The sequence below is a fragment of the Perca flavescens genome, chromosome 5 (genome assembly GCF_004354835.1).
Source record: "Perca flavescens isolate YP-PL-M2 chromosome 5, PFLA_1.0, whole genome shotgun sequence".
Classification (NCBI taxonomy): Eukaryota; Metazoa; Chordata; class Actinopteri; order Perciformes; family Percidae; genus Perca; species Perca flavescens.
In genome coordinates this window covers 2734278-2751678 of record NC_041335.1, presented here as the reverse complement: position 1 = coordinate 2751678, position 17401 = coordinate 2734278, and the positions used below count along the sequence as shown (strand labels likewise).

Here is a 17401-nt window from a genome sequence, read left to right as displayed (position 1 = left end):
TTGGCAGTAAAGTAGGAGTGATGTTTTATTGATTAGTTGAAAGCAAATGAGGTGTAGACATACAGAGAATTTACCATAAACGTTTTTTTTTTTTTTTTTTTTTTTTTATAAAGCACAATGTTAAAAGCACAAGAAGCATGTTTTAAGTTTTTTAGGTGCATTTTTGCAAAGTTCCACATTCAGAAATGTTCACAGACCAGAATTCGATCTGTCGTTACTTGAGAGCACAATGATGACAATACAATCTTCTCAGTGAAGTAGTCTGTGCTCTCAGATAAAAGTTTAGTTCACAAAAAAATTATACATTCAGAACAAAGTAGAGTGGCAATCTAAATATTTAAAATGATTGGCTTTTTTTTTGTCCTAGACACAGCTGATAAGCCCTCGTACAGCAGTGAATTTATCCCTAAATTACAAATAATTTGTATAGAGCAGGTTCTTATACATTCAAATACTACCATTAGACTTAACGTGTTTTAGATAACTGCAAGAACCTGCGACATGTTTTCTGTAAGCCAATTTAAACCACCTAAGAGATTAATGACAACTTTGGGCATCAAAGCTCTATTAAGCAATAGTTTTGAAATTAACACTCCAAACTTTTTGTAATGTGAAAAGGTTTGCGAGTACCGCCGATCCCACCCGAAATCAACATCCAACTCTGTGTAGCTCTCAGCTAATCAGTTAGGTTCTCTGTAAGCTTAAGGCAGTTTCTTTGTCAGCTAGATGTCCATAACAAGCTAAATAATTGCATCAGGATTCTGTTGCTGTTGAGTTAGTCTTTCTGCCCCCTAGTGGTTAGAAATGGCCTAATACAGCTTAAAGGTTGTCTCAGACTGGACAATGGTTAGGTTTAGCCCAGACGAGACAAATTTGAAATTACACTTTACTGATGGGTGTGTTTTGTCATTCGTACTCACAATGTGGGAGATGCTTCTGAATGAAAGATATTTCAGAGAAAGAAAATAAAATTGTAGTCTAAGGCCGCCGGTAGTGGCAGAAAAGAAAAGTCCAGACATGTCCAGGAACCACTGAGAAAAGATGTAAAATGTATGCATTTATTGAAGAACAAAAAAAAAAAAAAACATGGAAGATCTTAGCCTAATCAGGTTCCCCCCATGTTCCATATATTTCACGTATGAGCTAGAGAAAGTGTGTCCAAACTGACAGCGCACTGGTCCATCACTTCAGAAAATTAAGGCGATTCCTGAACTGAGGAGAACATAGGAAATGGCAGTCGGTTTAAACACCATTAATAAAAACATTTAAATGTTGTGCTACTGACCCAACATACAAAAAAATAACTTTTTAAAATATTGACATTTAATTTTTGTTTTTTTTAAAGAACATCCTCAGTGACAGAATCCTGTTGAGGATAGTTTTAGTGATTAACTAACTTTGGGGAGGGCGGCTTGTATTCACGATATTCAAAAAAGTTGACTCAGGCTATGATACAGGTGCTTCACACAATAACATTAACGTCAATTCAACATCCCACCCACACCCACACCGAACATACATTGTCAAGGTTCTCTTTTCATGAGTGTACATCACAACCCAACGTGATGAGAATTCCTGTATTACATAGGAGCAGTACCATAAATCACTAATACAAATCTTCCAGACACTTGTGCATATTTCTGTTAGGTATGTGGTTTCTGAGCTCTGGTGTAGCCCCTGGGGGCAGCTGGATTTGTATTGGGGTTGGGGACTGGGGAGGGCGGGGTTAGGGCTTAGAGATGGTATGGCCGTAGTGGTGGGAGGGAGTAGGCAGTTGGATTGATGGCTCGTTCAAGTGCTTGAGGCGGATGCGCTGGATGTAGCTAGCATTGGCAGGGCTGTAACGGCTGGGGCTGAAGTCTGTCGGGGCGGAGTGCCGGGCGGGACTGATGCGGCCGGTGGGAGACATCAGGACGCTGACCGGGGAGCCGGGAGTCTGATGCTGCATCCTGAGTCGTGGTTTTACCACCGCAGGGGTGGGCCAGCTAGAGGACACACATCAATGCCAGTCAGTGTTTAATTCTACAATACTTTGCTACAAATACTGAAAAGGTAAAATAAGTACAGATTCTACTGTCCCACAGCACACACTAACCACAGCCTAGCTGCATAGTGACAGGGTTTGGGGGTTAACATCTGTTGCACCTGGTGCTGACATTTCGGCCCTTCCCTTCCATTAGTTAAAAATGCACTGAAACACCACACACGTGTCACTGCCATCATCAGCACCTTTGCTTGGACCAATTTTATAAATCCATTTTAACAAAAAGAAATTACAACATTACACACAACACACACACAGAGTTTTTCTTTGCCTGCCTCTACGACGTTCAGACAGCCAATCGCAAGCATTATTAGATCTTGGTACAAGCATGCTGATTGGCTCACTGACGCTGATGAGATTGACTCCTTAGGTATTGAAATGTGGTATTAAATGACTAGGCATTTTTCGATAGTCCATATTATAAAAGGTAATTCAGTCGGTGCCTAAAGTATCAAAGTTCGGTACCCAGCCCTTTTTACTAAGACATGGGGCCGTTGATTTTGTCTACAAAAACCTGACACTTCTTCTTGAAAAACCCAAAGAGCGCAAAATAATGAAAGGGTCATGATTGTTTGTCTTTTCATATTTATTCTCTGGAACAAAACACTCCGCCTCCTGGCATTGCACCTCACTACTAATTCCCAAAAACATCTTGTGACTGTAATAGCAAAACGTTTTAGCTGCAAGAGCTGAAAAGCCCTCTCTGCACTCGGCATGGGCCGGTATATACGATCCTGACGGTACGATAACCTTCAGCAAAAATATCACGGTTTCACAATTACAGCTTTAAATTTTTGTTATTTTTTAAATGTCTGGGTAAACAAAACAACAAAAAAAACACTGCACACTGGCAGGGACGGTGATTTCTAAACTTTTTTGAAACCATCTGTGTTGAATCTCTGCTAACTAACCTCCTTTATGTGACCATCATTTTTGTCCATTAGAGGACTATTACAAGCTATATTAAGTAACTTTTTTCAGACAAATCAAATTTTGGGGAGTCAGGATAGTCCACCTGTTAGTCATTTCCTATTTCAGAGAAATAATGTCGGTGTGGTGTAGGAAGGCTGTATGAACACAGTCAGAGGAGACAGACTAACATTACAACACATTCAGACAGAGTGTACATGTGGAAATGTAGTCAACGATATCACGGTCCGACAACAGAGGCCGTATATTTAACAAGAATGAGCTCTGACAAGGAATTGTTTCCCCACACAATAAATATGTATTACAGTATTGAGCCTTTAATCTGATAATCCGATTTAATCAGCCACTGAGACCAAATCTAGAGCCCGACCAACGAAGGATTTTTAAGGCCGATATAGATACTAATATTTGGGGATTTAAAAATCCGATATTCCGATACATCGGCCAATATGCATTTAAAAAAGAAAATCCAGAAACGTGTAACAAAACAAACAGATTTCCCTAACATTCCCTGTTTGAGTCCTCACTAAAATAATATAATACAGTTTAAAAATAAACTTGTTTGTTTTATTGTCACAACAGAACAGAGGAAAATCTAAATATATTAAAGTTCTGATAAATAAAATGTATAAAAATACAAATGTAGGAATTTTTTTTATTTTAACCTTTATTTATTCAGGGAAGGTTCACTGAGAGGCAGCCTCTCTTTTGCTGGAACTCCCTGATCACATTCACACAGCTCCACATTCATACCTGGAAGCTGCCCGGCACAACCACACAACCACAGTCTGATCTGCCGGCCACGTACAGCTCCACTGGAGCGGTTGGGGTTAAGGGCCTTGCTCAAGGGCACCTTAGTGGTGGTGAAGAGGGAGGGACAAGCGCTGCTCCCCAGCCAGATTTGATCCTGTTGGTCTGGGGATTGAACCGACGACTCACAAGCTCTCTTCTCTAACCTTTTGAGCCATAGTTGGTGGACCAACTATGCAAACGGCAACACTCAGAACATGGTTGAAGGGGGTTTCGTCCGTTTGTATTTTATTTTTTTTAAAATATTAATTTATCGGCCATTATAAATGCCGATACCGATAGTTTGGAAAATGCTTAATATCGGCAGATAATCGTGTCTAACCAAAACCCTCAGTCTTTAGGCCAGGACAAAACACAGTAAAACCAGTAGACCAATAATAGAGAACAATATGCATTGCAATAAAATGTCAGCCACGCGTACTAACCTCTGCATGTCTGACGCCGAGTACGCCCTCATTGTGCTCTTCCACTTATGAATGCTGGGATACTTCTGGGCATCGATGTCTAAGCCTTCGATCGCTGAAAAGACCTCTCTGTCCAACTTGGATGGTGAATCCCTGTAAAACCACAGAAGATTAATCTACTTTTAGGTATTATTAGCACTGCCACTCAGTGCCATCTCACTCTTTTGTAACTGGCAGCCTGTCACACTTCCCAAATAGCAGTCCAAGTGTTTGTGAGCTGGAGTCTGGACTAGAATTAGAGAGACTATGGTACCCCAAAACTATTGGACAGGACTTGCTACTTTGTCTAAAGGTTCTGACACACACCATCTTGAGATTATTTTCTATTTGAGTAGCTATAAGTTCCCTCAACATCATCGCTCTCTGCAGAGATACTAGTGGGACTCACCCGTCAATGAAAAGTCCTCTTCTAATGTGCGGCGGGGTCCTGGGTAGGAACTCGTTGGAGTTATCTAAGGACTTATAGGAGGACCCAGAGGACCCTGAGCTGCTCAGGTCCCTCCCCCCATGGTCCCATGACTTGGACCTAGCACAGAAGTTGCGCCCCCCTGCCAGTGACCCCCTAGTCCTGCCCAGCACCTCCAGGCTCTCCTCTGCTTCAAAGTACTCCTCTGAGCTGCCACTGCTGCGCCTCTCCTCCGCCCCTCCGCCCTCGGTTCTCCAGCCTGGCCCCTCCACATTCTCGCCGTCCAGACCGCCGTGACCCAGAGACAGGCGGCCCAGCCCGGAGCTGACGTCCGCGGCCGAGGAGGAGGAGCTGGCCGAGTCCCGGAGCTCCCTGTGCCGGTTCCCGCCGCTGCTCCTGCGCTCCCTGCAGCTGGCCGGGCTGTCCAGCGGCTCTTGCAGCGACATGCGCTCAAACTCCGCCATGAGGTTGGAGATGGGCGACAGCAGGCAGGAGGAGGACGGCGAGGTGCGGGGCGTCACCTTGTCTCCGTTGTGAGTCCTGTCTCTGGAGGAGGAGGAGGAGCACGCCCCGTTTTTGCAGACGACGCCGGGCGACAGGAGGCCGTCGTCGCAGCAGCACAGCAGGTCCTGCCCGGCCGCCGTCTCGATCAGGTCGGCCCCGCGGTGGTGCAGCGCCATGGGCAGGATGTGATGGAACTCGCGGCCACCCACGGCTCCCTTCAGGCAGTCCATGGACGCAGCGGAGGACGTGATGCTGGTGAGCGCCGCGTTCTGCCGGTTCTTGATCTCCTCGAGGCTGATGTCATCGCCCTCGTCTAGGAAGGCACCAACAGAGATGGAGTTGCAGAACTTTTTGGGCTTGCCTGCAACCAGGAATGACGCATGACCAAAACAGACTTAAAACTAGTTATCATTACAGTGCAATCGTATCATATAAATCTTCATGGCGGGAGATTACGCAGCATTGCAAAAATCCATTCCATGTCCATTTCATATCTTATTGTATCATACAAGAGGCTATATTTAAAAACACTGATTACACTACAATGCTAATTAACAGATTCAGTCAGAGAAGATGACCTAGAATGCATGCTTCTTTTTTTTTTTTCAGGACTTTCAGCTTCCCTGATTTAGAACAGGTGAAGGTACCTGGAGAGGGGGTTTTGAACCTGTTGCTGGTCTCGTTCTCCCCAGCCTCTTCATAAGTCCGTGGGCTGAAATCCTTCTTGCTAAGGTACTCGTCCAGCTTGCGGAGCCCCTCAGTAGAAGACATATCCACAAAACTGTCCAAAAAGTCCCAGTACTCAGCCCATGGGTGGCCCATCTCATGAGCCAGGTCTCTGGAGATAAAAGGATGACTTATCATTTAGATTATTACACATTACAATTCAGCAATTTCTCTGCATGTATTAGTAAAAAGCTGGTGTTTTCATTGTTGCTGGAGCGTGAATAAATCTTTCACTGATTTGGATTGAATGTCCCAGCGATTTTATATACTTTTTCAATGCACTCCATTTTATATTTATATTCATTTTGTTGCACTTTTCCTGGCTGTGACGCAATGAAGTGGAGACTGAAAGGATTTACACTCAGTGTGCCAGTTTGTTAAGTACATCTAGCTTAAATTAATAGTATAATACGAACAGCCCTACAATAGATTCTACCTTCATGAAGGTTAATGTTCAGTTTTTGTTGAAATTGTTCTACAGAGGTGTTGATTCAACCGGGCAGACATTTTGGAGGCTGCAGTTTGTGGTGCAATTGAATTGACAGGTGTTTCTATTATTTTGTTCAGCCTTTTTTATATGAATGAGGGTAAGATAAACTGTGTATGAGAGAGAGAGAGAGAGCGAGAGAGAGAGAGAGAGAACAAGAGAGAGAATGACATTTAACAAAGGCTGAACCAGGTTTGTACCCAGGGTGTGTAGTACATGACCCAACATGTCTATAATCCCCAAAAACACGTTTATCCTGCTGGTGCAAAAAGTATTTCCTGCACTGTATTGTCTTTATGCATCACAGTCGACAGCAGTAGCCCTTCAGTAGTCTTACAATAGGTTTTGGATATACCTGCCCACTCTCTCTGCCCCGCGTTCAGGATCTGACTTAAGAATGTGGTGGAAAAGCTCCGCCCGGTCTCTGGGCGGCGTCTTCCAGGACCGGCGAAAATCATCTGCCTACAGGAGAAAACAATACGCGCTGGTCACTAAAGGTTTTTAATGATGCGGTGATGGACATGAGCAAACAGAGACATGTACTCAGGTAAGAACTTGCTTTAGAAGGACTCAGCGGGCCAGCAAAGGCTGTAACAGTCATCACGGGATCCATGGGGCTTCTTTTATGAAGTTGCATCAGCAAGAGACTTTCTGAGGACTCAGGTGACCACAGACCACCAATGATTGGCTGGGAGGTATTGTCCGTTGCCCTCAGTAACGGAATGAAGCAGCGGTCTGTGAGACAACAAAAAACATTTAAAGTTTAGATTGATGGACATGACTTTTATCCACAGCACTACAGAACAATGGCCGCATAGGTTTACAACGAGGGTGGCATCAGTGATATACAGCAAAGATATACAGTGTTAAGAACTTCATACCAAATGCCATACTCATGCCAAATTCAGTACAGAACCATTTATCCAACGTTTTCACACCCCAGACTGACTCAGGGGATTGAACAAAAACACACAACTAGAGCTGTAAGGTGATTTGCAATCCAAAATTGCGGTTTATTCAATCGTACCTACGGCCAGTCAATGAAGTAACTCTGCACTAACCCAATTCTGTTGATGATGTTTTTAGCCTAATTCCTTCTATCACACAACATGGCTAACACTAGTCTGGCTATCACCAGACCAAGCTCAATCTTTTTAAGACTGAACATTAGTCTTGGGAGTCTGCTTTGGATTTTCTACTGCACAAGAGGCGTGATCAACGGGCATAGTTCAAATGACTCTGTACGCAATTGGATAGTCCTTCAACCAATCAGAGCAACGGTCCGGGTGATGCAGCAGCGACAGCGGCATCAACGGGTTGCTGCGCTTCGGTGGCCGAATGTAAACAAAAAGCTGCTTGGTCGCTTCTCTATTGTCATCGTGTTAAACCTGCCAATAGCGTGCCAGGTGGATAAGCCAGTTTGTGATTGGTCCAGAAGCAGGATAGATAAATGTACATGTTTCCAGCCTGAGCTGCAGGGAGAAATCAAATCGCTGGCAGATTGGACTGAGTTTACCCAGTCTAGGCTAACAACATAACATCATAAAAATCAACGTTGACTCGCACAACCAAATTCGCACAGCCAAATTTAAATTCAAACATGTTGCTTCTATTTTATTTTATTTATTTTTTTGGGCAGTTTCGCCTTTAATGGAAAGGACAGCTAGATATGAAAGAGGAGAGAGAGGGGGAAGACCTGCAGGAAAATCGTCCAGGGCGGACTCGAACCTCGGACCTTCTGCATTGAGGCATATACCTCTATATATGTGCGCCTGCTCTACCAACTGAGCTAACCCGACCACATTTTACTTCTAGGCCTATCACAATTATCAATTAATCGCATGTTAAATAAAAACAAGCTTGATAATTCTTCCGACCGCAATAATTTCCATTTGAATGCTTGTTTGTTTTTCTCCTTGCCTTCTCTTGCCTGTGTCCTTCAGGAAGCAGGGGGAGAATAGGAACACAAATCCAGTAATGTTTTAAGAAATGTGTGTGTCCTTACCCTCCAAATAGTCACTTATCTTCTGCCTCACTTCTTGTGTTTTATTTTTTCTGCTACAAATAATCTGTGGAAAGGAAAAGAAAAAGAAGAATAGTGGATATATGTACAGCCGACAACATACAGTACAACTGCTGCTGGATTAGCTGGGGAAAGAATTTGCTCATGCTCATCTAATTTTAGCCTTCAATGTGCAGTGAGTGATTGTTGCCAAAAGATTTAAAAAGCAAGCTTAAAAAAGGTCAGAGCTTCAAAACCTGAGTGAGTAGCATAACTGTTCCTCCCTCAGAAACAACTGCCAGGATACCAGTGTTCAGCAGAACTGTGCAAAGCTGAGTAGCTGCTAGACAGCTCCCATATGTACACATTCATGAATACTTTCTGTGTAATAACCCCCAGCGACAACAACCCAGGCTATGCTGACGGTTCTCTTACTCAGCGTGCTTGTTACTAAGCTCAGTAAAAGTCCAAAAAATAAAACTCCTTACATCACAAGGCTTCTGGCCATCCTTGTTCTTACAGTTCTTATCGCTGTCAGGATGCGAGCACAGGACGTTGACCACGCCTGGGCACCCAAACTTACAGGCAAAGTGGAGCGGTGTTTCAAAGCCCTGGAACACACAAGACACGCAATGAAAAGAACTGAAATCGAAAGAATCAAATCTAATCTGGTTTAGCTGGTATGGTAAAAGAACGTACAGCCTTATCTGGAGTGTTGAGGTAAAGATCTACAATGTAGCGGATACGTTTCTGCAGCATATCTTCCTTGTCGTCTGGATACATGAGGCGCATAAACTCAGGGTTTTCCAAGGTGTCCAGCAGCAGCTGGGCGATGCCTGCCTGGTTCTCCTTGGCTGCCACGTGCATTACGTTGTACCTGCAGCCCTCCTAACCAGACAAAACAGTGAGACAAGTGTACGGATCAGGACATAATCCATAATCCTGTCAATCTCCTGTCAACAGGAAAGGACGCTTCATTTTCTCCAAAAAGCAGCATCTGACCCTAACTTCACCTGCTGAAGTTAGGGATTTATCACCTGACATTTATTTCATTGTTTAATGATGAAAGTTGGTATTTATGATATAGTAGTATTCAATTTGAAAATGTAAAATACCAACTTCTAAGACTGACTTAATACTGTGAATTTAAGACTGAGTTTCTTCACACAAAAAATAAATAAATAATGAATGTACTTTTAAACTGATGGGCAAGAATAATTATACACACAGCCAGGTCATATTTGTGCTAAGGGCATTAGCTGAAATGTTGGCACTAATGTGAAAAAGATGTTTATGTAGCAACAACTGACAAGGTTTCAAGTAAGGCGATGCATCTCTTTTAATAGCACACAGAGTGTGAAAAATCACAACAGCACTACTATCGCTGGGCGATATGGCCAAAATCTTCTATTCCAACATAAGTCATTTAATATATATATATATATTATATATATAATTTGTAAAACCAGAGAAAGCTACCATGTCAAGAAATATTTATACTGTAATAGCCTTTACTAGCTTGCTAGCTCACCGTCTTGTCCTGTTTCAACTGGAAAGATCCTAAACCCCCTTCCCATGATAGATGGCTGAAGGATGTCACGTTCCATCTAAAACTAGAAAAGATTCAATTTTCCCTTAGGGGGAAAAAGGCTGAGTTCAGTAAAACGTGGATTCCATTTATATCTTACTTCACTACCGTTACTGGGATAACAAATTGGAATGACTCGTAGTGCTCTCTTCATATAGGAATACAAGAATGTGTGTAGCTGTATATGATTCCGTTCTCTTTCTCCCTTTATTTGACTTTTGTCAGGTTTTATTTATTCTACGTAGGGGTGTCACTAGAGGTCGACCGATTAATCGGCAGATTTTTTGGCATTTTTTACATAATCGGCATCGGCCAATATCAAGCCGATTAATAGGCAGGCGCATCTGCGGGCGGCCTGGTGTTGTTGTTGTTGTGGAACACGTGTTCGACGCACGCTGCCCCTAGAGTCAATTAGCTGTCATGTCATGCTGTCATGTCACAATAATTAAGCTAGAATCACAGACAGTGGATCTGAGACTTTTATTATTTGTTCTGTTTGTGTGTCTATATTTGAGAGGGTTGTCAACTCAATGCAGAGAAAGAAGTTGTAGTTAAAAGAGACCACCGCACCATAGGCTAGTGAAGGACTGGCTTTGCTTTGCTAGCGTCGTTGCTAGGGTTGGTACAGAGTAGACCCGCTGCGACCCGTATCTACCGGACCGAATAGCAACGCGGATTTCTGTGAGTCATTTCGGCGCCACTGATATGCCTGCGTTGCTCTCTGATGCTCGAAAACGAATGTTAGAATAACAGAAACATCGCAGCATGTGACGCTAGTTAACATTACACTCGTCAGCAGCTAATGTTAGCCTACGTTAGCTAGCAGATGGATTAAACACAATTAAAATGCTGACAGCTAAACGGTGTAAAGTGTGATTTATTTCAGTGTATATGATCCAACAGCAGCATGTTAAGCAGTGTGCAGCTGCGATTGTCTACTACACAGACGGTGCGTCGCGGTGCATTCAAAGTTGTTGTAAAATACCCTTTTGCCATGGTGGTTGTTATGTCGTTGTTGTAAATTGACAGCAATTTACTAGTGAAATACATTATTGTTATAAGTTATAGTTATTACATTATTATTAAATCATTTAATTTTGACCATATGGCCTAAAGTTGTTTCCCCCCCCTAGGTTTTGTCCATTTGGCTTTGTCTGTCAACAAACAAAACAAAAATACATACAGTTTTTGGGAAGATGATAGAAACGTTTTTAGCCTTGTATCACTTACAATGCACTGAATTATTAGCTGATTTATAAAACAAATGTTAGATTTTATATCTATACCTATCTATAAAATGACTTGAAGAAGATACTATACAAAAATACTAACTTAACCTTGTATTTTCCCCCTTTTTTAGTCATTAAGTCTGATGGCTGAAAAGAAAACCAGCCCCTTATGGCAGCGCTTCACCCAGCCAACACCAAAACAAAGAAATGCTGCTGGTTGCTACTGTGTGTCAGCACTACTATTGTTAAAATGGTTAATTTATTTTATTGTTCTCAGATGTTTGATAAATGCTTTTAAGTGCACTAAACTTTATCTTTTCATTGAAAAGTTTATTTGACAAAGTTAAGTTTATTTTCTTTCTCTCTCTCTTACCAGTTTTGTTTATTTATACAATATATTTTTTACATTATACATGTTTAATGTAAATATACAAGTGCAGACTGGTGTTCAAGTGTTCAATAAATGTTTTTGTTGAGAAATTTTGTGTATCTTAAGTACTTATTAGTTTTAAATTTTATCTTTCAAATAGAGGTTAAAAACAAGCAAATATCGGCCAAAAATAAATCGGCAGCATATATCGGCCATCGGCCGACCCTGATTTCAAAAGATCGGCATCGGCCTGAGAAAACCCATATCGGTCGACCTCTAGGTGTCACTATTCTCCAAATCCACAATTCAATTTCACTTTCGATTTTAAACTCACGATTCGATTGCTTTTTCCCCAGCAATGAGGGCAATCGCTGATCCTGCTTTTGATTTCGATAAGCTCATGCTCCAGCAATTGTTTTATTCCCGATTTAAAATTGTGACACCCCTAATGTTAAGGAAACTGGTTCAGAAAGTTGCAATAAATAAACAATCTGAGACTAAGTACACCTGGATATTATTCCCTCACCTGTACAATAGTGGGATTATCCCCTGAGCCAATGAGATAGCGTGGGTTGCTCCAGACCAGCTCGCTGAAGGCCACCTCGTCGCCCTTCTCCACAGCTTTCCTCAGTTTGGCGTTCAGGTCCTGGGTGCGTGGGCTCTTGAAACTGTTGGCCCGCTCCCGGTTGATGGCATCAACCTCCATGTTGTCTGATGTGGAGAAGGAGAAGAAAGTGAAGGACAGGCACTGCTGTCAAAAACTCCAAACATTGTTCAAGGCTGGTGTGCCCCGTGCGTCCGTCAGATACTAATGACCGGACAAAACTTTGGAAGAATGATGGATCTCCCCCACTATATACACTGTGGATTAATTGTCCTACCAAAAAAGATCTGCTTTGCACTGCTCTATCAGGCAATACAAGACAGAAATGCAGAAAATTAGAGATAATTAACATGTTATGACTAAAAAATTAAATGGTCTTGTTTATGGCAAGGATTCAAAGTGCGACTGTTTGAATCACTAACGGGCAACTCATGCAATATTGTAGCCTTAGCATGATTCCTTCAATTATACAGAGAAAGGAAACTGCGGCTCTCTGTTGAGCATATTTCTGAGTGCTGACCTTCTACATGGCAAAAAGGATCAGTGTGCCATACCATGATGAAACCTAGATTGTACTTCTAATAAAATATACAACAGTGGGTATTAAGTAGGGCCCATTTATATATATTTTTTATTACAGACAAGCATCTACTTACCTTTACTAATGACCAGGCCTGGTTTGACAGGAGATACACAGGGTGTACATTTGTTGGGAGAGGGGAAATAGTCACAGATCCCCTTAGCAAACTTCTCAGCATCCAAACGGTTGGGAAAGGCTTTGAAGCGGGCTCCCTTCATCATCTTAACAGCTTGAAGGGCATCTTTCTTATCTGTGTATACATGTGCTCTCTCTACAGACAAAAAAACAACACTAAGAATCAGCTTTTCATTCCACTTTGTTTTAACATGGCCAAGATGTCTTGTTTCCTTTATTACAGTTTGTTAATGTGGCTTTCTAACTAGTGGTTGAAGGATTTCTTTCCCTCATTCTTTCCCTTTTTTGTCCAGTCAGCCTGTTAAGTCATATTTTGATGAGGATCTACAAAGTGCAATAAAAGCCTGCCCTTACAGGTTAACAATACCAGCATTGACTTTCGTGGTAGCTCAATATTAATTTAGAGCAATTCTCTATTCCAGAGAGTTCGGGCAGTCCTACTGCCTTGCCGCTTACCACAAAAGAAATACAAACAAAAGTTTTCATCCCCTAAATGTGGAGGTCAGACTACATCAGCAGCAAGTACTCCTGAACAAATACAGAAACTGAACAAACACAGTCGATATAAACAAACAAGCAGCAACATGAAAATCTTTAAAGGTGGACTTTAGCCTCAAGTCAGTACAGCGCCCAAAGTTGAACCTATCAAAGAAAATAGAGCTCATAGGAGTATTTTTTCCCTGAGACAATGAGAAGCATTGAAGAATTGATACATTGACAAAATTGTTGATTAATTGAATTACTGTTTTAATTCAATTTGAATCTACATATATTCATCATGTACGTTTCCATCCAGTAGTTACACAAGATGGAATCAACGACAAGTATTTGTTTCTGGGGTATTTATTTGATAGCGGACGGTTGAGAAGTGAAAGTGGGAAGAGAAAAAGGAGAATGACATGCAACACAGGTCCACAGGACACAGCTGGAATAACACTGTAAATGGTATGTGCCTTAACCACTACACCACTCAAAAAAATCATTCCTCACTATGATTAAACACTTTAGAAAATAGAAAAACAATAATTATTAATTGTAAATCAACCCATTTGCCATGTGAACAAGCATGACGTTCATTTGATAATGACAGATAATTACTTTACTAGATATTTAAGTTTAGACTGATGATCAATACACTGTATACTTTCCTCTCTCATTGAAATAATTCTGATTGTGTAAAATTATGCTGGCTTTGCAACTACATATGAAGTCAGATATTTTTTTCCTACAATCATGTAAACTCTTTGCTGAGATTCCCAAATTTAAGACCACCTAGCAAGTGTTCCTGAACTGTGATGTAACTTTTGCTAACTCTCAATATGTAACAGTGAAATCTGTAGGACGCAACACAAAGTAACAAGCTGAGTCTGTCTTACCATTTCTAGCCAAAACATCCTCCCACTGTGGACATACGCCATAATAAAAGGTTGGGGACACCGGCTTTGAAGGGGTTTCTGTTTTGGACTGAGAGTTACTGCCTTCTGCAGAGCTGTTTGAGGCCGTCTTCACTGAGATCTCCTCTTCCTCTGGAGGGTTGAGACCCACACCGTAGCCAAAGTCCAACTCTTCGCCGGCAGCTTCAGTGCAGTTGCTGCTTGTTGCAGCAGTAGTGGGTGCAACTGCAGATGTGGCACACAACACAGATTTGGTGTTATCGGCAACGGAGGCCTCGCTGTCCGAGACGCCCGACAAAGAGGCGTTGTCCAATTCGGTGGTACAGCTCTCTGACTCAACCAGGACTCGGGCTAACTTCCTCTCATAGGTGGCTCGGGTGGTAGCGGTGATCGCCGGACCGCACTTGAGGTCTGCTCGGGCAAACTCCTCACGCAGTTCATCGGCACTCAGCCCCCTCAGCCTGCTCAGAACCGCCTCCATGCTTCAGCTCCCTACAACACACCACACCACACCACACACTTCAGCAAATATGACCAGCTGTTGTTGATAAATAACCACTGTGTAGGGAAATGTGATACTTGGTCTTTAGTGTTCCAAATGCTTGCTGTTGTACATCAAGAATCATCATTTTGTTGTTTCAAATAATACTTTGGCACCGTTACCATGTAAGAATTCTTCAAATATTATTTATTTAACTTGTGAATGTCAATTAAAAATGACAGTTCCATGTAAATTATAATAAATAAACAGCTTCACTACCACGACTTACAAATAACAACCATACATTCAGAAAGAAAAATGTATGTATACTCCTTTAAAACAGTCTGAATACATAACTTTAGTTTGGTATTATTTAGCATACACTATAGCTTGGCCATTACTAATATTAGCACATGAAGTGAGCTTAGTAGGTTATTACTTTCCACTATATTCCCCATAGCCACCCATGCTGTGTGTATATTAATATAAAATGCCATCTATCCTTTTTTATTGCAACAAGCTGCCACACATTGTAAAATACAATACAGACGGATTTTACCAACAACTAAACCCCTGCCCTTCAGTGTCAAGTATTTCCATGTAGGCTGCACAACTCTATTGCATAGCTAGCTCATGTGTATGCTCAACAGCTAACGTTACAAAGTCTTTTACAAATATAAGTCCCTGTAATACAATAAAGCAGGTGATACTAAAGTTCCAGAGCCCCATATTATTAACCCAACAACTAGACCGCTAGACTTGGACTAGCATCGGCTAGCTAGCATGCTAACCAACAAGTCATCTTTAGCAGCTGGGGAAAGTGCCTGGCAAAGCTAGCATGATGGAATCTGCTCAGATGAAAATCTAGACTGACATAAAGGATACAACTTTGGGCTGGAATATCATCGATCACAAAAATATAGAAAACTGGATAAATTATAACAATGAGTCGGTACATTCGCATGCTGTCACGCCCAAGTATGTCATTCGAGGTGGGTTTTCGGGCTGTAACGCAACAAATTTGATACGTCTTCGTGGTGATAATGCCGATTAAAAAAAATCAGTGTACGTGATGACATCTAGTAGCAAATGTGTCCCTATACTTACCACGGAACATTTTTATTGAATATACGCGGATCTATGGGAAACCGTTATTAGTTTTACACAGATAAACTGTTGGATAGACACAAAGCTGAAGACGGTCTGGAATAGTCTCATTGTTTACAACATGTTCTGCGCATGCTCAGTTTCAAGGGAGGGCGCACGTTGCATTCCAGAACTGTGGGAAAACTCAAATCTGAACGACCTAAGGGTGACAGACGCCGACCATAAAGTGAATTGTCACATCTCTCTCAAAAACACTAAGCAGAGATCAGGCAGAGATAAACTAGATAGTTTGCAACCGGCATGCGACACTGTACTGACGAACGTCACCGCTGAACTCCTTCCATATTACCATTTGTTTCGTATCATGGCCGTATATTGTTAGTAATTTTAACATTCTCATAACACATCAGTCAAAATGACTTGCTGGTCCTTGAGGCTAACACAGTATGCACCAAATTTGCATGTGTATGAAGTTACGATCAATATCAAACTACTCTTTAACATTTGCTGTTAAAAGCAATATCACAGCAAAAACAACAAAAGCTGTTCTTTAGACGGAGTTCTGCACGGCAATGAATTCCATTCTCACTAAACTTGAGTTGTAACGTTACATTTCCTTCTACAATTGTACACGTGTTCGTGACAACAGTTTCGCGGAGAATGGATATCTGGGTTCATCACTGGTCGATGATAAAAACAAAACAGAAACCTAATAATTAAAATTGTATTTTGAGGACGTCTCTTATATTTACGCACTTTTCCGAAGGCGTGAATGCAGCATCATGCTCTCCGCGACTAATCCAAGAAAACGAAAACACAGCAAACTCAGGTCTAGGTTTTTTACGGTCAACACATTTACCTACTCAAAATAAATGCAAGCGACGAATTGGTGGAAAGGTTTTGCTGGTACAAACACAATGCTAAAGAATTTTCGTGTTGGCACAATCCCACGTTGTCCAACTTGATCAGGCACTTAAGAGGCAAGCCAACAGCAAGACATTATGCTTCTCAACATATTGGTACAGAAACCGAAAGCAATTATTTACGAGTCCACCGTCCGTTAAAAGTGGAAGGAAAGGCCATTAGAGTGACGTCCTTTAGCTACTTAATTTCAGTTTGACAAGCATGCCAACAGTCATTAACTGACATTCTCTGACTTAACGATAGCTAGCCACTTAGCTATCCTAGCTAGCTAGCAAGGCAAGAAGCTATTTACTCAAGCCACCGGTTAGCAATAACGTAGCTACAGTAAGAACAGTTTTTATATTCTTACCGGACAAATCACTTTACACATTTATCGTTGTCAACTGTAGTGTACTGCTAGTTGAAAATATTATAACTTTAATAGTCATGCCCACCTCCTCCTCTCTCCCCGGCTAACGTTACTGTTGCTATGTGTCTTCTTCTCACCGCGATGGTTTCAAAATGCAGAGCGAGAGGACCCGGTTCAGTCTAACATAGTGCCTGAACAACATGACGGCTTAAACGCATAGACAGTATGAACTTTGACATATTTGTAAAGTCTTTGTAGCGTCGACAA

At 41.7% G+C, this 17401-nt stretch overlaps 1 protein-coding gene across 3 annotated transcripts; it reads right to left on the bottom strand.

The window, feature by feature from the left end:
• Positions 1 to 93: 93 nt before the first annotated feature.
• On the bottom strand, positions 94 to 17351 carry ankle2 (ankyrin repeat and LEM domain containing 2). Of its 3 annotated transcripts, none has more exons than XM_028577145.1 (13): positions 17220 to 17351; positions 14256 to 14765; positions 12821 to 13015; positions 12087 to 12271; positions 9073 to 9261; positions 8862 to 8984; positions 8377 to 8440; positions 6931 to 7106; positions 6727 to 6833; positions 5806 to 5996; positions 4637 to 5519; positions 4210 to 4341; positions 94 to 1985 (listed from the first exon to the last, which is right to left on the bottom strand). In XM_028577145.1, the coding sequence occupies exons 2-13, from the start codon at positions 14752 to 14754 to the stop codon at positions 1727 to 1729; spliced, it is 3003 nt and encodes a 1000-aa protein (XP_028432946.1). In that variant the 5' UTR covers positions 14755 to 14765; positions 17220 to 17351; the 3' UTR covers positions 94 to 1726. The 3 variants fall into 3 exon arrangements, with proteins under 3 accessions (XP_028432946.1, XP_028432948.1, XP_028432947.1); XM_028577147.1 differs by having other exon boundaries at positions 17135 to 17222; XM_028577146.1 differs by lacking the exon at positions 17220 to 17351 and adding an exon at positions 15862 to 16002.
• Positions 17352 to 17401: the final 50 nt, after the last annotated feature.

Excerpts from the sequence above, each read along its gene's own strand:
- ankle2 (XM_028577145.1), bottom strand. The coding sequence starts at position 14,754 with ATGGAGGCGGTTCTGAGCAGGCTGAGGGGGCTGAGTGCCGATGAACTG. Across the intron at positions 13,016-14,255 it reads GGATGTTTTGGCTAGAAATG|AGAGAGCACATGTATACACA; the intron begins GTAAGACAGACT and ends TTTTGTCTGTAG. Across the intron at positions 7,107-8,376 it reads GATAAGTGACTATTTGGAGG|ACCGCTGCTTCATTCCGTTA; the intron begins GTAAGGACACAC and ends GTTGTCTCACAG.